The 22,552-nt window shown below is 42.3% G+C and overlaps 1 protein-coding gene across 2 annotated transcripts in view; it reads right to left on the bottom strand.

Moving 5' to 3' along the window:
• Positions 1 to 22,552, bottom strand: part of SVIL (supervillin) — a 314,402-nt gene that overhangs the window by 114,390 nt on the left and 177,460 nt on the right. For both annotated transcript variants that reach the window (XM_082259451.1, XM_082259450.1), the window contains one exon: positions 106 to 153. In XM_082259451.1, coding sequence (XP_082115577.1) covers positions 106 to 153 — 48 coding nt within the window. The remainder of the gene's footprint in view (positions 1 to 105; positions 154 to 22,552) is intronic.

Genomic DNA, 22,552 nt, shown 5'->3' with positions numbered 1-22,552 from the left:
TGCAAACACTGGTGCCAGCTCTTCCAAGCTGCATAAAGCAATTGACAGCACAAAGCCAATATTAGAAACACTTTTGTAAAGCCGTTATGGCATAGTCCGGCTTACCCACAGCTGATTAAAGTGGACATAATCATCTTTATTATCTCCTTCTCCCTACAGGTCAAAACAAACAGGGTGAAGAGGAATGAGTGGACGTTTATGCCAATAAAGCTATCACAGGTTGGTACAAATAAACATAACACAAATACCTTCCTTAGATCTAAATATAGTGATAGCTCTTCATTTGTCACGAGTTAAGCAACATTAAAGATTTTACAAGGGAGCCATTGCCCAACAGCAGCTAAGCTTCCAAATGTGGTACCCATTACTGGCCATTTATAAACATGGCATTTACCATAAAAATTCTCAGAATAGTGAGCACAAGTAAACTTATGTGGCAAAATGCCATTTCAATCCCAGATTCATTCCTTATTCTGCTTACAATTTAAAAGGCAACAAAGGTTCTACATTTAGATATTCCTTAGTTATAGAGGGTTACCAAAAGTATTGGGACGCCTGCCTTTACACTTTAATGGCATCCCAGTCTTTGTCTGTAGGGTTCAATTATGAGTTGGCCCACCGTTTGCAGCTATAACGGCTTCAACTCTTCTGGGAAGGCTGTCCACAAGGTTTAGGAGTGTGTATATGGGAATGTTGAGCGCAATTGTGAGGTCAGACACTGATGTGGGACAAGAAGGCCTAGCTCAGTCTCTGCTCTAATTCATCCCCAAGGTGTTCTATCGGGTTGAGGTCAGGACTCTGGGGTGGGGGAATTTGACTGGCCTGCACAAACTCGCTCAGTCTTTATGGACCTTGCTTTGTGCACTGGTTCAAATCATTTAGTGGAGGGTGATTATGGTGTTGGGTTGTTTTTCAGGGTTTGGGCTTGGCCCCTTAGTTCCAGTATAAGGAACTCTTAAGGTGTCAAACCAAGACATTTTGGACAATTTCATGCTTTGTGGGTACAGTTTGGGCATGGTCCCTTCCTGTTCCAACATGACTGCGCACCACTGCACAAAGCAAGGTCCATAAAGACATGGATGAGTGAGTTTGGGGTGGAGGAACTTGACTGGTCTGCACAGAGTCCTGACCTCAAACTGACAGAACACCTTTGGGATGAATTGGAGTGAAGACTGCGAGCCAGGCCTTCTTGTCCACATTAGTGTCTGACCTCACAAATGCACTTGTGGAAGAATGCTCAAATATTCCCGTAAACACACTCCTAAACCTTGAAGACAGCCTTCCCAGAAGAGTTAAAGCGGTTATAGCTGCAAAGGGTGGACCAACTCAATACGAATGGGATGCCATTAAAGTTCATGTGCTTGTAAAGGTAAATAAAGGTAGGTGTCCCAATACTTTTGGTAATATAGTGTATGTGTCATTACAATGCTGCCAAGTTAAGTAGCTAACCTCTTGTATAAATGCTTAAAGGACAGGGGGTGCCTCTAAGTGGTACTTAGAGGGCCTAGAAAAATGTATTTAATTGAGTAACAGTGAACAAACAATTGCAAAAAAAAAAAAAAAAAAAAAGAAAAGATTATATATAAAAGTACAACATTTTTATTGAACATTGGTTATAAAACAACAAGCTGATACAAAAAGACAAATGCTTGGAGCCAGAGAGAGGCAAGGCACCTCAACATAGTGGCATGGTGGTTAATAACAGAGGTGCAAGTAAAACCCTACAAAGACAACCGACGCCTTTCAGAGTTTTTCTCTTTCTTCAGGGGTGATGAATTAGGGTACAATATTTCTGAAATATAACAAATGTCATAAGGTGTTGCCACCAAATATATGCTAGAGGATTTTTAAGTTACCTTACAACCAGTACAAGACCCAAGAATCAGCTTAAGAATTATTAAAACCAAACAGACGCCCGTTCCTTTGCTCAGTCGATGGCAACTGTGGATCCATAGAAGGTCAAGGATGGCGACCAAAGAAAACCAGAAAAAAAACAGAAAAAGGATAGCCCACTGGATTTTAGCAAGACCAAAGGGGAAAAATAGGGTCGCAGAAGACCAAATGTAATATCGCAGTGCTGTCTTTACAAAGAAAGGGTACATTCACCACAAGGGCCACCATGTTAAAAATTAATACAGTTATGGCAAAATACAAAAGTAGGCATATCAAAATGTATAAAGATATATGAATTTATCCCTTATAGCAGTGATGGCAAACCTTGGCATCCCTGATGTTTTGGAAATACATTTCCCATGATGCTCAGCTACACTGCAGAGTGCATGAGCATAATGCGAAATGTAGTTCCAAAACATCTGGGGTGCCAAGGTTCGCCATCAGTGTCCTATATTAAGGACCAGCAAGGAAAATACCTATTGAGAATTATATGTATCCAGCAGATATCTATAAAAATAAAGTCTGCAAAATTACCTGTTGCCTACTTGTTCCAAAAGAGTGTGAAGCAGCTTCTGCAGCTCCAGACAGGACAGCGGCGGGCAATGGCTGCTGTCCTGGCTTTTAAAGCCCATGCGAAGAGGATGCAGCGATTTCTCCTCTCTCATTTCCGTCGTTACTGAACGCACAGCGTGTGTTACAGCAAGGTCCCTTGAAGTTTTTATAAATTTGGTTTTAATAATTCTTAAGATGATGCTTGGGTCTTGGATGCACTGGTTGTAAGGTAACATAAAAATCCTCTAGCATATATTTGGTGGCAACACCTTACGATACTGTGCATTTCTAAAATTACTGTTTTATTATATTTCAGAAATATTGTATCCCAATTCATCACCCCGAAGAAAGAGAAACTCTGAAATGCGTCGGGTGTCTGTAGGGTTTTACTTGCACCTGTTAATAACCACCATGCCACTATGTTGATGTGGCTTGCCTTTTTTTTTTCAATTGTTTGTTCACGGTTACTCAATTAAATACATTTTTCTAGGCCCTCAAAAGTCCCACTTAGAGGCACCCCCTGTCCTTTCTGTATTTTAAAAGGGATGTTGGCCTGCTCTTATCCTTTGGTCTCACTCCCATTCTTTGCTTGTATAAATACTGGGCTGTCATTCATAACGGTCTATGTGAATCTGCTTTTTTGCATTCATTACATAACGCACAAATTCAACAGTTCTTTTGTGATAGAAAGTTTGAATTCTTGCATATTTTATATACAAACAAAAGAAAAATGGGCTGGGGTTATGTGGTCTGATCAACCAAATCTTTGCCCTACACATCTCGAGATATTATTAAAATGTGGATACCATCACTACCATCAAGAGAGGGGTCGACTCACTCTACTCTGCAATGGCGTTATCTTTTTGCCATATCCTTGCTGCTTCCACCCTTTTTGTAGTTGGGGGTGTAGCTCATCACTCCTACATTCTTCAATATATAAAATAAGATCAGCAGTCACCAGATTATACAAGGAGCTGAACAGACTCCACTAATTCAGAAGAGGGACTGGGCTGAGAAGCAGTTGCCCCTGGACCAATACTGATAAAATATGTTGGGCTAGTGTTCCTCCTGTGGGTATAATTAACCCAAATAACACATGAACCTGCAGTCACTGAAACATACTGGGCATTACGCAGCTACCAGCTCCCTGGTTACATCACCTGGCGGAGAAAGAATTCCGGCACAGATTTCCTTTGAGGAACCAATATGTAAAGGGAAGCTAATGCAGAAAGAGGTTTAAAGAAAATCCCGTCCCCAAAAAAATAGTATCCGTTAGGAACACCCCCCTTTCGTGGCCAATAAAAAGGGCATCATGGCATAAAAAAACAAAAAACAAAAGCATGGAACTTTCTTTTAAGCCCACGTAACATTGTGCCTACCATGAAAGGGCCAATAGCTTGTGTTTGCCTGATTCTCCCCCTTCTGAAAAGGTTTCCAGTTCTCCTCAGATTGTCACTTTTGGTTTGACTGTTCTATTAAATGATGCATCTGTAGACATAGACCGGAATCGCCCTCTTATAATGCATGGATATACAGTTGGGCAAAAAAGTATTTAGTCAGCCACCAATTGTGCAAGTTCTCCCACTTAAAAAGATGAGAGAGAGGCCTGCAATTTTCATCATAGGTACACTTCAACTATGAGAGACAGAATGGGGGCAAATAATCCAGGAAATCACATTGTAGGAATTCTAATTAATTGGATAAATTCCTCAGTAAAATAAGTATTTGGTCACCTACAAACAAGCAAGATTTCTGTCTCTCGCAGACCTGTAACTTCTTTAGGAGGCTCCTCTGTCCTCCACTCGTTAACAAGTTCAGACAGGTGCCATTAATACAGGTATCAGTATAAAAGACACCTGTCCGCAACCTCCAACAGTCACACTCCAAACTCCACTATTGCCAAGACCAAAGAGCTGTTGAAGGACACCAGAAAATAAATTGTAGACCTGCACCAGGCTGGGAAGACTGAATCTGCAATAAGCAAGCAGCTTGGTGTGAAGAAATCAACAGTGGGAGCAATTATTAGAAAATGGAAGACATACAAGACCACTGATAATCTCCCTCGATCTGGGGCTCATCACAGGATCGAACCCTGTGGGGTCAAAATGATCACAAGAAAGGTGAGCAAAAATCCCAGAACCACGGGGGGGACCTAGTGAATGACCTGCAGAGAGCTGGGACCAAAGTAACCAAGGCTACCATCAGTAACGCTACGCCGCCAGGGACACAAATCCTGCAGTGCCAGACGTGTCCTCCTGCTTAAGCCAGTACATGTCAGGGCCCGTCTGAAGTTTGCTAGAGAGCATTTGGATGATCCAGAAGAGGATTGGGAGGATGTTATAAGGTCAGATTAAACCAAAGTAGAACTTTTTGGTAAAAACTCAACTCGTCGTGTTTGGAGGAGAAAGAATGCTGAGTTGCATGCAAAGAACACCATACCTACTGTGAAGCATGGGGGTGGAAACATCATGCCTTGGGACTGTTTTTCTGCAAAGGGACCAGGACGACTGATCCGTGCAAAGAATGAATGGGGCCATGTATCGTGAGATTTTGAGTGAAAACATCCTTCCATCAGCAAGGGCATTGAAGGTGAAACGTGGCTGGGTCTTTCAGCATGACAATGATCCCAAACACACCGCCCAGGCAATGAAGGAGTGGCTTCGTAAGAAGCATTTCAAGGTCCTGGAGTGGCCTAGCCAGTCTCCAGATCTCAACCCTAAAGAAAACCTTTGGAGGGAGTTGAAAGTCTGTTGCCCAGCGACAGCCCCAAAACATCACTGCTCTAGAGGAGATCTGCATGGAGGAATGCCAAAATACCAGCAACAGTGTGAAAACCTTGTGAAGACATACAGAAAACGTTTGATCTCGGTCATTGCCAACAAAGGGTATATAAAAGTATTAAAATGAACTTTTGGTATTGACCAAATACTTATTTTCCACCATAATTTTCTAATAAATTCTTTAAAAATCAGACAATGTTATTTTCTGGATTTTTTTTCTCATTTTGTCTCTCATAGTTGAAGTATACCTATAATAAAGATGAGAGAGGCCTGTAATTTTCAAGTGGGAGAACTTGCACAATTGGTGGCTGACTAAATACTTTTTTTCTCCAACTGTATAAATCAAATTTAACTGTTTAAATGGGGGATTTTTTAATACGTTTTATTAGAACATTCAAACTGGTAAATATCATTTAGATTGTCATTTCTAAAATATCTATATATTAGAGGTTCACACACAGACATAGGAGTGTAATGTACCAACAACACAAACATACCAACAATCGGTAAATCCATTAGAAAAAAAAAAAAAAAAAAAGTCTATGAAAAGTGGAGGCTGCCTGTATTAAAGACACTGTTTAACATATACGGTATTCCCCGGTTATACGTGTCCTTTTTTGCACATTATTTTCATTCACGCTTTTTATGTGTCCCTCCAAATCTATAACTCTTCTGACATCAGTTAATCCAGTTGCTTTAAATATATGCTACAATAACAGACTCTTAGGGGGGATTTTTGTTTAAACTGTAACAAAAGCTTTTACATATTTATATAAGCAATGTATACATTGCACTAAGGCCTGCACTTCTTCTAAATGAAAAGACACTGTAAATGTAGTCTGTCTAAATGGAGAGGGCCAATGACCCAAAGTTAAATTATATCCAAATAATTTCACAGTAGGATACACTTAATCTAGCTATATACTCCGATTTCTTTCGTTCAGCCTGCAGGCCATCTGCAGCCTACATCTGACAGATTTCTCCATCCACGCTAAAAGTGTAGACTTACAAATTCCCCTGCTGGGCTAATATACACTGTTCAAAAATATTTAAGGAACCCTTTTTAATCAGAGCATAGCATCAAGTCAATGGAACTCCTGGGATATTGATCTGGACAGTTACGTAGCAGAGGGGGTTGTTAATCAGTTCAAGTGCTTTGGTGTTAAACAGGTGCACTAGATGGGCAACAATGAGACAACCCCCAAAACAGGAATAGTTTTACAGCTGGAGGCCATAAAAAAATAAAATAAATACATTTTCCCTATTCATTTTTTCTGACTTTTTTACTAGTTTTGCATTTAGCTAGGGCAGTGATGGCGAACCTTGGCACCCAAGATGTTTTGGACCTACATTTCCCATGATGCTCATGCACTATGCAGTGTAGTTGAGCATCATTGGAAATGTAGTTCCAAAACATCTGGGGTGTCAAGGTTCGCCACCACTGAGCTAGGGTCAGTGTAACTACTGATAGCATGAGGGGATACATGGACCCTATAGGGGTTAAACAGGCAGTCCAACTCCTCAAGGATGGCACATCAATACGTGCCATTGGCAGAAGGGTTGTGGTGTCTCCCAGCACAGTCTCAAGAACATGGAGAAGATTTCAAGAGACAGGCAATTTCTCTAGGAGAGCTGGACAGGGCCCTAGAAGGTCCTTAACCCATCATCAGCAGGACTGGTATTTCCTCCTTTGTGCAAGGAGGAACAGGATGAGCCCTGCCAAAGACCTCCAGCAGGCCACTGGTGTGAATGTCTCTGACCAATCAGGAACAAACTTCATGAGGTTGGCATGAGGGCCCGACATCCTCTAGTGGGCCCTGTGCGCACTGCCCAGCATTTGCCATTGAACACCAGAATTGGCAGGTCCGCCACTGGCATCCTGTGCTTTTCACAGATGAGAGCCGGTTCACCCTGAGCACGTGACAGACGGAAATGGGCCTGGAGAAGCCGTGGAGAACGTTATGCTGCCTGTAACATCATTTAGCACGGCTCTGGGAAGGCATATCCATGGAGGGACACACAGAGCTCTACAGGCTAGACAATGGGACCCTGACTGGCATCAGGAATCAGGATGAAATCCTTGGACCTATTGTCAAAACCTATGCTGGTGACATGGGTCCTGGGTTCCTCCTGGTGCATGACAATGCCTGGCCTCATGTGTGTATGCAGCCACTTCATGGAGAATGATGGAATGGATACCATTGAACGACCCCCACGCTTTTTCATGCATTTTATTTTTACATACATTTATATTTACACATTTTTATTCCACATGATGTCTTATGTATTCAATGTTTTTTACTTTTGCTGATATTTTTTTGATCAGTTTGATGTACAAATGTTCCTTGATTTAAGGATTTGTGATAGATTGGTTTCAATATACTGGGTGGATTTTGGCTGCAGAGAGGCGTTTCCAGCTTGGAGCGTGAGGTGTTACAATTATTCATTGTCCTCAGCTGTTGCGCCCCTTTAACTGCAGTCTCTCCACCAGCATTAGTTGTATGGTTATGAGTAAGCGATCTACAGTACCGTGAAATGCGTCAACATGTATACCTGTCCTGTGATGTACTAGTCATGTTTGTCACCCGTGGTGAAGAATAAAACACTTCAATGCTTTCATTTACACCCGAGTGTGGTCATCTCCTCTTGTTTTTGAATCCTTTCGCTCCTAACACATTACCCAGTCCATATCAGTATAGATATCCAGCATGATATGTTTCACTATTGAGATCTGATGTGTTTTCAAAGTGTTCCTTTGAGTTTAAATACACTGCTCAAAAAAGTAAACCCTTATCCCAAAGGTTTGCCCTTTGGCTTTAGAGATAGTGCCTAACTAGTTGAATTCACTGAAACTTTCCCATTTACCCATTATTTATGATACACTAATTGTATAGAACCCCCTTGTTAATCTAAGAGCCTTTTTCAACCAGGGTGCCTTGAGGTTCCCTCAGGGGTGCCTTGGCAAAATGCCTAACAATTGCCCAAAATTGTATACAAGCCCGGTGTGTTGATGATGGCTGCCTTTTTAGTTACACTAAGTCTAAGATTTTCATTGTGCACCATTACATCCTTCTTGCTGCCGACGTCCTAAGGACCGATGGCATCATCAGTTGAGGAAGAGGATGTCAGCCGTTTGCATAGCATCCTTGTTTGACCCTTCCCTTGCTTCTCTCTATCAGTGTTGGGGTCACATTAGCTAATTGATGGAGAAAAACTGAGGGAGAAGAGAAACATTGGAATACTAGTCAGTACCAGTTTACAAAAGTGTACTTGCTTTGAAAGAATAAATCACCTCTAAGGTTGGGTGTCTGACTTGGGCTTGTGGATGTTGCTGCATAAGGTAAACGATTAGAACAGTTTTTACATTTTTAGAATGGGGTGCCTCAAGACTGTCCATAATTTTTAAAGGGTGCCTTGAATGAAAAAAGGTTGAGAAACACTGATCTAAGACGATGGGGCTTGGCATTTAAATGAAGGAATTCATGGAGCCTAAAGAACAGGGCACTTTGAGGAGTGGTTTATACCACTGTGCGTGCTCTACAGCCAGGCATCACCAGAGTAAGCATTTTTTGTCATACAATTTCATATAAAAATATAGATGTTTTAGCAACCTCTGCCAAAGCAGAGCAGCATGTGGATTTAAAAATTAGGTTGAAATCGGTGGACAGTCAACATATTCCTAGTTAGCAATTGTGCGCATTATGTTCGTTTCGTGATCCACGCTCCCCAAGATCAACCATGTCAAAAGCATGGGCTGAAACCACAACCAGATCACCCAGAATTAGTTCAAATTATTAGGTGTAAAGTTGGATTTCAATGTTCACCTGATCTATCTTTATCCAATAGTCTCATCTACGTATAACTCCCATTTCTGTCCTTCAGAAGTTCTACTATAATTCTAGATTTCAGCTTAAATGTGGCAGCTTAGTTTAATTTAGATTTCAGGCAGTTGCATTGGCTAAGTTAAAAAAAAAAAAAAACCTTATGCATTTTTTAAGGAATCCATTAAAAAGGTGATTTTTAAATCTGTCCTAAAATACTTTTACCATAGTACAGAAAAGCCATTCCAGATTCCACAGAGGCCTGTTACATGACCGAATGCCATTATATTATGGAATTTAGAGGACTTGTCTGGTCAGCAAGATTAGCCAACTTTTGTCTTATTATCAATCAATGGGTCTGCTGGAACTGTGATCCTCCCCTTTGGCAGAGCTCACATAACCAATGTCTAGGTATTGTTAGGTTACAATTTGCTATGGGAGCTAGGCAGTTTTTTTCTGCAAGACGTGTACTACAAGGATTTCATGTGGAACTACACCAACTAAATTAACGGTTAACAAAAAAAAATATAACAAGTTAGAAATTATCAATAAATATTGCATAAAATCAAACCTGTTAATATTGTATTCAGAAGTGTTTCCACTTCCTTTCTGCCTGCTGTAACATGTGTAGCATATGCCAACTGCAAGGCACGTCTCTGGTGAGAACTCTCTCACCCACCGTAGCGCTCATTGTCTACTCTCAACCTAACAAACCTTTAAGCCCCCAAATGGAATAGTGATATCTGGTCACAACTGCAGATCTAAATTGTGTCTCTTTCCTCGAAGGATAAGCAGGTTCAGCAACATGAGCAGGGGTCTATTTGTTACTTCAATATAAGCTTGCTTTAAGTCTCTAGCAATTAGGTGGATTATGTTCTTTCATGTGTTTCTCTTCAATTAAAAAAAGCATTGGCAATATTAACTTAACCATAATCTCATCTCAGCTGATGTGAGCCAAACATGAACAAAGCTAACAGTTGGAAAAAATGTTCTTAAACATACCATTTCTGGAGCGAGTCAATATTTATTACTTAACAGAAAAGTGCAAACAAAATTATCCTTCAACACTCCAGGTTATCAAGTAATGAATTCACCTCTGTTTACCAGCCATCATTACCCCTTTTGGGATGAATGTAAAAACAGACATTTACCTTTAACCTGCACTGCAGGAAACCAAGTCAGCTCAGAGTGAAATAATATGAATACAGTATTAGGTAAGGAGTAATTCTCCATCTACTATAAAACTTTAGGTCCCAACCAGTACAAAGACAGGTTTGTCTAGCACCCAGAGGAAGGAGGCAGAACTCCGCCCCTCCCCCCATTGTTAATGCCTGTCGTAGAAAGGGTTTACTGCCCTGTGTCCACTCTAGGTCCCCTTGCTCCGATGTGCCAAGAGTAGCTGCCCCCCCTGCCCATCCGTTGCCCCAGCAGCACACTTTACCAGTCTTCTATCCAGCTGTGAGGGTTTAATGGTATAAAAGTCACTGTTGATAAACTGGTATGTTATTTAAATTAACTTGGTTTCACAATGTTCACTTTTACTACTGTCTATTTCTGGGGAAACAAGGAGCTCAATTAAGCCTGAAGTACTTTTTACACAGAGCAACCTTCAGCAATCAAGGGACCCTTTAAGCAATGACAAAAAAAATTAAAATATGAATGACAATTTTGACACACTGAGATCAGCTCACAAATTTTCTACGTGGTCAATATGTGCAAATCCATAATCACACTCTGCCCCATGTGGCTACATCCATACCCAAGCTAAGCAGCTGCGGCTCTTTGCACTTTCTTACTATAACTGGCATAAACCAGTAGAAATTTGTTCAGATTATTTTTTTCCATAACATCTGTTCAAATAATAATCAGTGATAGTCAAATCGACAATCATTTTTGACCGTAGTTACAAGGAAATTGAAGGAGGGAAATTTTTTTTCTCAAACAAAATACTAACTTAGGGTTTCTAAAAGGTGTGTGAAAAAAATGGGTACCTATTGTAATTCACAAGTGCATCCTCAAATTGAATGTAAAATTCAAAACATTAGCAGGGCTGTCAAACAAAAATGTTCAGGGTTTTCATAACAAATTTGTAGAATACTGTTAAAAGGTCTGAAATGATATTTCTGAATTTATGTATAAATGTCCTAATGAAATTCTGCTGGTGTATGGGCAGCTCTTGTAGCCAGATCAGGGGATGATCTTGTGTCTAAGTTCCTCATGATGTTAGTATTTTAGCAGTGGGAAGGGGGGGGGGGCTGTAGGAATGATCAAACCGATTTAAAAAAAAAAAAAAAAACACTTCATAGCACACCGCAGCATCCTGCTCTCCATTCCAAACCCACACAGAACAGGTTGTGCACAGACAACCCTTAACAATTAACTTCTGTAATTTGTTATATTTAGGTCTATTAATTTTCCCATATAAAGTATTTAGTTAAATCTGTTGTATCAATGCAATAAACACCAGTTCAGCTCTGAACTACAGAACATCCCTTAAAGTTAGACAATGCTCAAAAAAATGAAAGGAACACTGAGTATAGCATCACGTTGAATAAACTTCTGGGATATTTATCTGGTCAGTTAAGTGGCAGAGGGGGGTTTTTAATCAGTTTCAGCTTCTTTGGTGTAAATGAACAGGTGCACTAGATGGGCAACAATGACCACCTCCAAAACAGGAATGGTTTTACAGGTGGGAGGCAACTGACTTTTTCCCCTACTCATCTTTTTGACTGTTTTTCACTAGTTTTGCAATTAGCCAGGATCAGAGTCACCTACTGGTAGCATGAGGAGATACCTGGACCCTATAGAGGTTGCACAGGCAGCCCAACTCCTCCAGGATGGCACATCAATACATGCCGTTGCCAGAAGATTTGCTATGTCTCCCAGCACAGTCTCAAGAGCATGGAGGAGATTTTAGGAGACAGGCAGTTACTCTAGGAGAGCTCGACAGGGTCGTAGAAGGTCCTTAATCAATCAGCAGGACCTGCATCTGCTTTTTTGTGCAAGGAGGAACAAGAGTACTGCCAGAGCCCTAGAAAATGACCTCCAGCAAGCCACTGGTTTGAATGTCGCTGACCAATCAGCACTGTGGAGCTCGACTGGCAATTGCCATTGAACACAAAAATTGGAAGGTCCGCCACTGGCGCCCTGTGCTTTTCACAGATGAGAGCACGTTCACTCTGAGCACGTGACAGACGTGAAAGGGTCTGGAGAAACTGTGGGGAATGTTATGCTGACTAACATCGATCTGCACGACCAGTTTAGTGGTGGGTCAGTGATGGTCTGGGGAGGCATATCAATGGAGAGACGCACAAACCTCTACAGGCTAGACCAGTGGTTCTCAATTCCGGTCCTCGGGACCCACTAACAGGCCAGATTTTAAGTATTACCTTGGGGGATGCAGACTAGAATACTGCAATCACTGAGCAGCAAATGAGATCACCTGTGATGTAATTTAGTTATCTTGCAAACCTGGCCTGTTGGTGGGTCCCGAGGACCGGAGTTGAGAACCACTGCGCTAGACAATGGCACCCTGACTGCCATTAGGTATTGAGATGAAATCCTTGGACCCATTTTCAGACCCTATGCTGGTGCAGTGGGTCCTGGGTTCCTCTTGGTGTATGACAATGCTAGGCCTTATGTGGGGAGAGTATGTAGCCTATTCCTGGAGGATGAAGTTATTGATACCATTGAATGGCCCCCACACTCCTCTGACCTAGACCCAATAGAACACCTTTGGGACATTATGTTTCGGTCGATCCACCGTCCCTAGGCTGTGCCTCAGTCTGTTCAGGAGCGCAGTGATGCTCTGGTCCAAACCCGGAAGGAAATTCCCCAGGACACCATCCGTCTAATTATTAGAAGCATGCCTCGATGTTGTGCATACAAGCACGTGGGGAAAATACAAACTACTGAGTGCCATTTTGAGTTGCTGCAACGAAATTTTAGCAAAATGGACCAGTCTGCATAATTTTTTCACTTTGATTTGCAGGGTGTCTTTGAATTCAGCCCAGCATGATATTTTTCCTCACTGAGATCTGATGCAGTTTCAAAGTGTTCCTTTAATTTTTTTGAGCAGTGTAGAAAAGGAGGGTATTCCGTAGTCCTTTCACACTTCCTGTGCTAGGGTGACATTTCAGTCTTTGCAGGTGATGACAAGCTATGCAGTGGACAACCTAAATGCACTGTTGAAGTGGGCAACTATGTGGCAAACTGTAAGATTCTGGTACCTCTGGTACCCTTAATTTCCATTTCCTTTCAATATGCGTCCCACCTTTCTAATTAGGTGGTACGCATACACCTTTAAGACGGATGACGTCATCGCCGAGCGCCGCTCTGAGCGGCTATTTCAACCGCTGGCGTTCTCTCTCACGTTGTTCGTTCAATGTGCCTGTGCTTATGTGCCTGTGTGTCTACATGCTTACAAGCTTGTCTCGCTGCCGGAACCTCCAGCTATTTGCTTTTACCTGGAACAGACCGGAACCTCGCTACTGATCCCTGTATCTCGCTACCGGATCACTCCCTCACTACTGGACCCCTCTACTACTAACCTTACTAGTGATAAGTACCCCACAGGGGAATCCTCCATAACCTAACTTACACTACCTACCTCTGCACATTAAGGACTGTTACTATCTATGCATACTAATTCTATCATCTATCCTTGCACTGGGTTAGCCTATCCTGTATTTGTCATCTGCTGTCCTTACCACCTGTTACCATACTCGATTACTAACCTATCTGCATTCTACCTAAATACCATCTAATACTCTCCTGAACATTTCTATCAAGTGCTTACCATCTCTGTCACTGTTCACACCTGTCCCTTCAGCACATCACCTTCATACTATCATATACATCCTATCACTCCAGGAACATCTTATGGAGTGTGTGTATATCTGTATGCTGAAGCTGACGGGCCCACAGTGATGAGTCTGGAGAATTGGATCTGGTTATTCAACACATCTCTACATGACTACCGAGTGGAGATTCTGCAGCTGCAAATCCAGCCTACTACAAAAACGCAGGAGCGTTACACAAATGAGGTTTAATTTTTATAAATGTAAAGTTATGCACATGGACTAAAAATGTGCATGCATCATACATACTAGGGGGGGTAAAACTGGGACAATCAATGGTGGAGAAGGATCTGGGGGTTTTGGTAGATCATAACCTTTTTTTTTGAAAATTTCTGTTTATTAGTTTTGCAGTTTAAACAAGAACAACCAACACAAACCGTGCCATGCAGGGCAGACATAGAAAAGAAAAAACTTGAGTGATAACAGGTCACTTGTGAGGGCATCCCCTACTGAGATACGTAGTCTTATAAAGCGGAGTCACCTTATTCACCAGACCCTTCCAAAAGAGGATGGTGGGGGCCAGCGGGCTCTTCCACTGCAGGAGCAAGGCCTTGTGGGCATAAAAGAGGAGCAAGCTTACCAGCGTGCAAAGGGCCCTCGCAGGGGCCAATCCATCAACCAACCCCAGTTAAACCTCAATAGAATTAGGAACCGGAATTTTTACCACCTCTGTAATACAGGCCTGCACAGCAGTCCAGTAATCCCGTACCACTGGGCAACGCCAGAGTATGTCCAAAATCCGCCGGTGAATAGGAGCAACGCCAGCACTCAGCAGAGGATTCTGGATATATACGGGCCATCCATGCTGGCGTATAATAGATCCTATGCAAAAACTTGTAATTAATCAGGCGATCCCTTGCAGAGACCAAGTAAGTGAAAGGGGAACACCACATAACATCCCAATCATCGCCATCTAAATCCTCCTCCACCCACCGCTCTCGGTAGATCATAAGCTTAATAATAGCATGCAATGCCAAGCTGCGGTTTCCAAAGCGAGAAAAATCCTCTTATTTCAAGAGAAATGGACTCCAAAGAGATATCATTTTATCCCTGTACATATCATTAGTAACACCTCAATTTGGTGTTATTGCTCTCACTCTCTCATACTGGTCACTGGAAGTTCAACATGGCATTTCATGGCAAAGAACACTGAGGAACTGAAAAAAAGAAATTAGAATTGTTGCTTTACATAAAGATGGCCTAGGCCAGTGTATCTAAACTCCGGTCCTCATGGCACACTAACAGGCCAGATTTTAAGTATTACCTTGGGGAGATGCAGACTATAATACTGCAATCACTGATATCACCTGTGATGTATTTCAGTTTTCTTGCAAATCCTGGACTGTTAGTGTGACCTGAGGACCGGAGTTCAGAAACACTGGCCTAGGCTATAAGAAGATTGCCAAGACCCTGAAACTGAGCTGCAGCACGGTGGCCAAGACCATACAGCGGTTTAACAGGACAGGTTCCACTCAGAACAGGCCTTGCCATGGTCAACCAAAGAAGTTGAGTGCACATGCTCAGCATCATATTCAGAGGTTGTCTTTGGGAAATAGATTTATGAGTGCTGCCAGCAATGCTGCAGAGGGTGGAGGGTCAGCCTGTCAGTGCTCAGACCATACACCGCATCAAACTGTTCTGCATGGCTGTCATCCCAGAAGGAAGCATTTTCTTAAGATGCACAAGAAAGCACGCAAACAGTTTGCTGAAGACAAGAAGACTAAGGACATGGATTACTGGAACCATGTCATGTGCTCTGATGAAACCAAGATAAACTTAAGAGTACAAAGTCAAGCGTGTCTTGCCTACAGTCAAGCATGGTGATGGGAGTGTCATGGTCGGGGGCTGCATGAGTGCTGCTGGCACTGGGGAGCTACAGTTCATTGAGGGAACCATAAATGCCAACATGACATACTGAAGCAGAGCATGATCGCTTCCCTTGGAATACTGCCCTGTGGCCCAGTCTCCGAACATGATAACGACCCCAAACACACCTCCAAAACAACTGCTGCCTTGCTAAAGAAGCTGAGGGTAAAGGTGATGGACTGGCCAAGAATTTTGGAGTTGAATGTGAAAGTATGGACTTTGTAGGCACGTATATAAAAAGTATTTTTCATACAAAGAAGAAACCTACATTTAAAAGCAAGGGAACAAACTACAATTACAAAAACATGATGTAAAAACCATAGACCCTAATAGCAACTGCGGGCGTGTGGCCAATTCCCCTAAGGGGATAGCAGTAAGTTCAGTGGCGAGTTATGCTCCTGAAGAAGCAGCATCGCGAAACATGTTGAGCTAACTACCCTATTACTACTGCATTGCGTCATGGCCACACCGATATCCTCTGAGGGGTTTGGGTAATTACTGCTATCCCCTTAGGGGAATTGGCCACATGACCGTAGTTGCTATTAGGGTCTATGGTTTTTACATCATGTTTTTGTACTTCCAGGCAGTCCCCGGGTTACAAACAAGATAGGGTCTGTAGGTTTGTTCCCAAGTTGTAGCTCCAGCCAAAAAAATTATTTTTAAGTTTTTTGGATAACATAGGGAAGGGTTAACACCCCTATAACATTTGTTTTGCTGTCAGTGCCCCTGTTCAGAAGATTTCACCTCACTTTCTGTCCCTATAAGAATTCAATTTTGAAAATTTTGGGTTGTTAGGGAATCAAGGATTGGTGATAAAGCTTCAGTGGAGACACCTTTTTCCCCATGATAACTCTTATAGGAGTAATTTTCTCTTCCTAGGGGTAGATTTCCTCTCACATCCTGTTGTCTCCCTTCGTTTGACAGTAGGATTCATTTTTAAGTCAGATGTTTGCAACCCGGGGACCGCCTGTATTTATAATTTGTTCCCTTGCTTTTAAATGTAGGTTTCTTCTTTGTATGAATAAAAATTGATACTTTTTATATACGTGCCTACAAAGTCCATATTTTCACATTCAGCTCCAAATTTCTTCATTAGGATGCGGCACACTGTTTACCCTATGCATTCAGGCTGCCAAAACTGGTAATGCATAATCCAATTAATTTCAGAATTGCGGACTGGCCAAGAATGCCACCAGACACAAACCCTATTGAGCATCTGTGGGGCATCCTCAAACGCAAGGTGGAGGAGCGCAAGGTCTCTGTGATGTTGTCATGGAGGAGTGAAAGAGGATTTCAGTGGCAACTTGTGAACTCCATGCCCAAGAGAGTTAAGGCAGTGCTGGAAAATGATGGTGACCACACAAAATATTGACGCTTTGTGCCCAATTTGGACATTTTAACTTAGGGGTGTACTTTTGTTTCCAGCGGTTTAGACATTATTGGCTGTGTGTTTAGGTATGTTGAGGGGACAGCAAATTTACATAGTTATACAAGCTGTACACCTCACTACTTTACATTGTAGCAAAGTGTCATTATTTCAGTGTTGTCATATGAAAAGATAATGAAATATTTACAAAAATGTGAGGGTGTACTCACTTTTGTGAGATACTGTACATAAGATTGTATGATTTTTTTTTTACCATTTTATTGGTTGAACTAGATGGACTTGTGTCTTTTTTAAGCCAGACTAACTATGCAACTTATACAACATTGCCGGCCCATAGATATAGTACAGCAAATTAAAGATGTACCTTTTTTTTTATAAAGAAAAGACCTTAAACTTCCAAAATGTGAACAGCTATCTTTATGGATTGACAATTTTAACTGACTTGGAAGAAAAAGTCTACAGAGTTACCTGAGAAACGTTGAAGACATTTCTGTACAATGTCAGTGAAATGTCCCAGGATTCCTAGCTTATCATAGTTTTTAGCCCCAAGCGGACATTACAACCAATCCATGACTGTTTTTACATCTAAATGAGGTGTCTAAGCAATGCATGCCTCCTGATTGTACACTCCAAAGTTTTTAGCCAATATGAAGAACAATTTTACAGGTCTCTCAGCCAGCAGTACATTTCCAGCTGTGCTTCTGAAAGCTTCAAAATGGTAACCCTGCTTCACAGAGTGAGTGTAATAGATTCATATTTGATTTAATCTGATAAAGGGAAAGGAAGGTAGAAAGGGGGGGGGGGGGGGGGAGATAAAAGAGCGGCGAGGGGGTTATGAGATCGGAGGGAGAGGGATTTTATCCCTGTACAAAATCATTAGCAAGACCTCATCTGGAATATACAGTTCATATGTGGGGGAGGGGGATATGGGGGGGGGGGTTCAACAGAGAGGAAGGGGGGGGGTTTGAGAGATGAGGGAGAGATTTGGGGGGGCATAGTGTGATAGTGTGAGGGATGAAAGGGGGGGTGATAAGCAGTCGGAGGAGAAAGAGAGATAGGATAGTTATAAAGGAAGGAGAGAGGGGGAATAAAAGGCAAAAAAAGGTAGGGAGAGAGAAAAATAAGGAGTGGAGTGATAAGGTGAGAGGAAGGAAAATGATAGCCACAGAGTGAGGGGGATAAGAGGGGAGTGATGGGGGAATAAAGAACAAAAGGAAAAAAGGAGGGAGTGATAAGGGGTCAGGAAGAGAGAGGGAGGGGGGAAGATAAAGGGGTGGTGGTGGCGGCGGGTGCTAGAAAATGACAGGCAGACAGAGAGGGGCGACTTTGTAGGGAGTAGGGATTATATCAGGGATAGGGATTATCAGGGATCAGAGATGGGGATTATATCATGGATGTTCATGCATTATCCAAGTTTTTCAGTTGCATTCAGATCCTTGCAAAATCTATAAAGTTGAGAAAGTTAATGACCCCACTAAAGTGGATTATGCGCTGTAAGCATATGCATTTAATTTACTTTTAGCTTGTATAAACCATTACTCTACATATGGATATCCGCTGTGGGAACAGTATGCTTCCCTGTCTATGTAGGTATACAACCATCAATAGATCTGCCTGGGAGCCATTATGGGACCTCCAAAGGCCCTTTGATGTTATATGAGCAGCGATCTGTCACTGGGGGGGGGGCCTTTTTAACATACTGTAGAATTAGAGGATCAGCCTTCATTAGCAATACATACAGCTGATATTTAACATACACATAATGTCCCTGCTTTTACAAATTAGTTGGGTGACAGAAGCACAGAAATATTCTTTGTTCAGAAGTTGGTATTGGGTTCAGAACTATCGCAAACACATGTGCTAATTTTCTGCTTTCAAAACCAGTTTTTAAAAAAAGGTTTTTGTGGTAAGAAAATGATACATTTTAATTTACATGTTAAACAGCTACATGCAGAACAGGGTTTGATTTAGAAGAATCTGCTCATATCTCACTCTGCTTGTGTTGAACATAAACATTTGAGTAGGATTAAAGTAATAATTCTTCCTCTGCAGATATTGGAGTTCTGACTGCAGTGAGGGCAGATAGAAGAGTCATCAATGATACAATAGTGGATCCAGTGCAAATATTTACAACCTAAAGACTGGATTTTTGTAAGAACTTACCGTAAAATCCTTTTTTTTTTTTTTTTTTATTGAAGTTCAATCGACAGACGCAGCTCTTCCTATTCATAGACTCATAGGGTTATGCTCCTCCTCCTAGGGATAGACACTAGGTGGAAAAAAAACGTGTCCACGCCTATGGGGCAGGCATAACCCCTCAGGCTATGCTATTCTCAAACAGTTTAGTTGCAAGCAGTGTTAGAAAAAAAAAACATAACTCAGAAATAGAGAGGAGGGTGCTACGTCTGTCGATGAACTTCAGAGAAAAAGATTTTAAGGTAAGTGCTTACAAAAATCCAGATTGTTCATCGACAGATGCAGCTCTTGCTATTCATAGACTCATAGGGATGTCCCAAAGCAGTATATCATGAGGGGTGGGTATAAGACAAACAAAAACTTAATTCCCCAATGGCCAAAGTAGCCAACGAGGTAAAATAGAACTCAACCAGGATCAACTGGAGCTCACCCGGAAACAATGGAACCCTCAAAGACTAACAAAAGGAATTCTCTTTAAAAACTACAGCCTGCAAAACTTTGCGGCCAAAAGAAGAATCCGTGGATGCTAACACATCTACCTTGTAGAATTTTGTGAACGTATGCACAGACGACCAAGTTGCCTCCTTGCAAGCTTGTAGCACCAACGCCTGATGGCGAAAAGCCCAAGAGGCATTCTGAGCTCTCGTAGAGTGAGCCTTCACTGGGAAAGGAAGAACCTGACTCTTCAGTGAATAGGCTTGTACCACTGTCTGCCTGATCCATCTGGAAATGGTCACCATAGATGCAGCCATACCCTTACGAGGTCCCTCAGAAAGGACAAAAGATGCGTCCGATTTTTGAAAGGACTCAGTGGTCTGTAACTAGACCCTGATTGCCCGAACCACAGCCAAAGAATGTGAAGCATGCTCCTTCAGATGCTGAGGTTTAGGACAAAGTGAAGGCAATATAATGTCTTCATTCAGATGAAAATCGGAGCCTGAGGCGTTATGCCTGCTGGGACAGCCCCCATCGGCGTGGACAAGTTTTTTTTACGCATAGTGTATCTCTAGAATGAGGAGCATAACCCTATAAGTCTATGAATAGGAGGAGCTGCGTCTGTCGATGAACGATAGAGAAAATCAGATTTATTCAGTATGATCTGCATTAGAATGTTAAAGCGGTGCGGAAGATGTCCTTTTCCATGTTCTGGATCCCCTTGTCTCGTTGCCTAACCTAATGGAGGAACTATCAGTTAAAATAGTCAAGTGCCCAACTTTCGGATCAACTATGCTAAATCTGAAAATTTGCCGGTTACCATCCCTCCAGCTCTTGCTACTACACTAAGGGGAGCTTCTCCCTTTGCCTGGGCGCCCCCTTCTATGCGATACCTAGGCATTCAACTTATTAACTGCCTGAAAACCTGTACACACATAATTATGTTCCTCTACTTAAGAAGATTCGCCAAGACCTACAGTCTTGGGATAGGGCGACCTTCACATGGGTTGGTCGCACGTACATTAAGATAACTAAGATGACTGCATTGCCCCCCATACTCTTTCTCCTGCAGATGGTACCTGTGCCCCTACCTCGGCGTTTCTTTTCAGAGCTTCGTAGCCACTTTTTCAAGTTTGTGTGGAAAGGTAAGAGACCACAACTTGCCATGGCACTGCTGCATCGGTCCAAACGGGCGGAGGGCTTGGACATACCTGATGCTTTACAACATAACCGAGCGATTGCACTGCAGTGTGTTTTTGACTTGAGGTTTCACGCTCCCTCCAAGTTATAGGTCCCCTTGAAAAATGTATTGCTGGTTGAAATTTGACATACGCACCGTGGGTTCCTCCAAGGGATAGGGGCTTTCCCCGTGGACTATTCATTCATTCTATGAAAGTCTGGGATAGACGAAATATGTCCCTGGCCTTGGCACCCCCAATATCACTGCTAATGCTGGTAGGAGGCTTACCCTGGTTTCCTCCTTGTGAGCAATTTTCTTTTGGACCCTGGGTGAACGATGGGGATGTTAGTCTGTCACGCTTTATGACCTTTCACCAGGGCAATGGTGAATCCCGGCCTCAGTGCCAAACCAGCCAGAGTGTACATATTGCGGGCCACAGCCTTCGCTTCCTGTCAGTCGGATCCTTAAAGGCCAGGAACTCTTCAACCGGAATCATGGTTGCCTTGTCTGGAAACTGAAGGGTCCACCACCAGTGGAACAGTTCATTAGTTAACCAGATTTACTGCGGCAAAGCGGCTCGGCTGCGCATAATCACGTAGATCTACATGATTATGTGCACATGAATTCGACACAGCGGGAGCCAGACCGCAGGAGGAGCAGGCTCAATCTCCGCCGGCCTACCGCGATCTTCGGCTAGAATTACAGAAGAGCCGCCTGCCTATGTAAACAAAGCAGGCGGCTTTTCTGTCAGAGGCAGGAAAAGATTGTGTGCTTAGGTAAGCTGAATCCCTGATCTCTCTCTGCCTCTGTCCAATCCAGCTCTCCACACAGAAAGCACAAAAGGGAACACATTTAACACCTTGATCACCCCGTGTTAACCTCTTCCCTGCCAGTGTCATTTATACAGTAACAGTGCATATTATTTAGCACCGATTTCAGTATGGTCACTGGTTCCCCAAAAAATGTCAAAAAATTGCAAAAATGTCAGTTAGGAGCCCGATCTGTCCACCGCAAGGTCACAGTCCTGATAAAAATCGCTGATCGCCGGCATTACTAACAAAAAAATCAATAAATAATAAGTCCATAAATCTATCCCGTAGTTCGTAAATGCTCTAACGTTTGCGCAACCCAATTAATATACGCTTTTTGGGATTTTTTTTTTTTTACCAAAAATATGTAGCAGAATACAAACTGACCTAAAATGATAAAAAAAAAAAAAAAATTTAAATTTTTTTATTCGGAATGTTTTACTGTATATCAGAAAGTAAAATTTTTTTTTTTTCCAAAATTGTCGCTTTTTTGTTTATAGCGGAAAATCTAAAGACCGCAGAGGTGATCAAATACCAATCAAAAGAAAGCTCCATTTGTGGGAAAAAATGGACATCAATTGTATTTGGGTACGGCGTCACATGACCACGCAATTGTCAGTTAAAGCAACGCCTGGCCTGGTCATTAAGGATCTGATAATACAGATGAGGCAGGGGAGGGGTGGGGCGCTTTTTGCTAGTCCGTCGCCAGAAAGCCACCCCCACCTGGGACACAAAGGACTCCAGAACCACCGTCAGTGCATCGATGGATGGTTG

This window comes from Pelophylax lessonae (assembly GCF_965119305.1).
Source record: "Pelophylax lessonae genome assembly, chromosome: 5".
NCBI classification, from domain to species: Eukaryota; Metazoa; Chordata; class Amphibia; order Anura; family Ranidae; genus Pelophylax; species Pelophylax lessonae.
The sequence above is the reverse complement of the archived record's forward strand: the minus strand, read 5'-3'. Positions and strand labels throughout refer to the sequence as shown.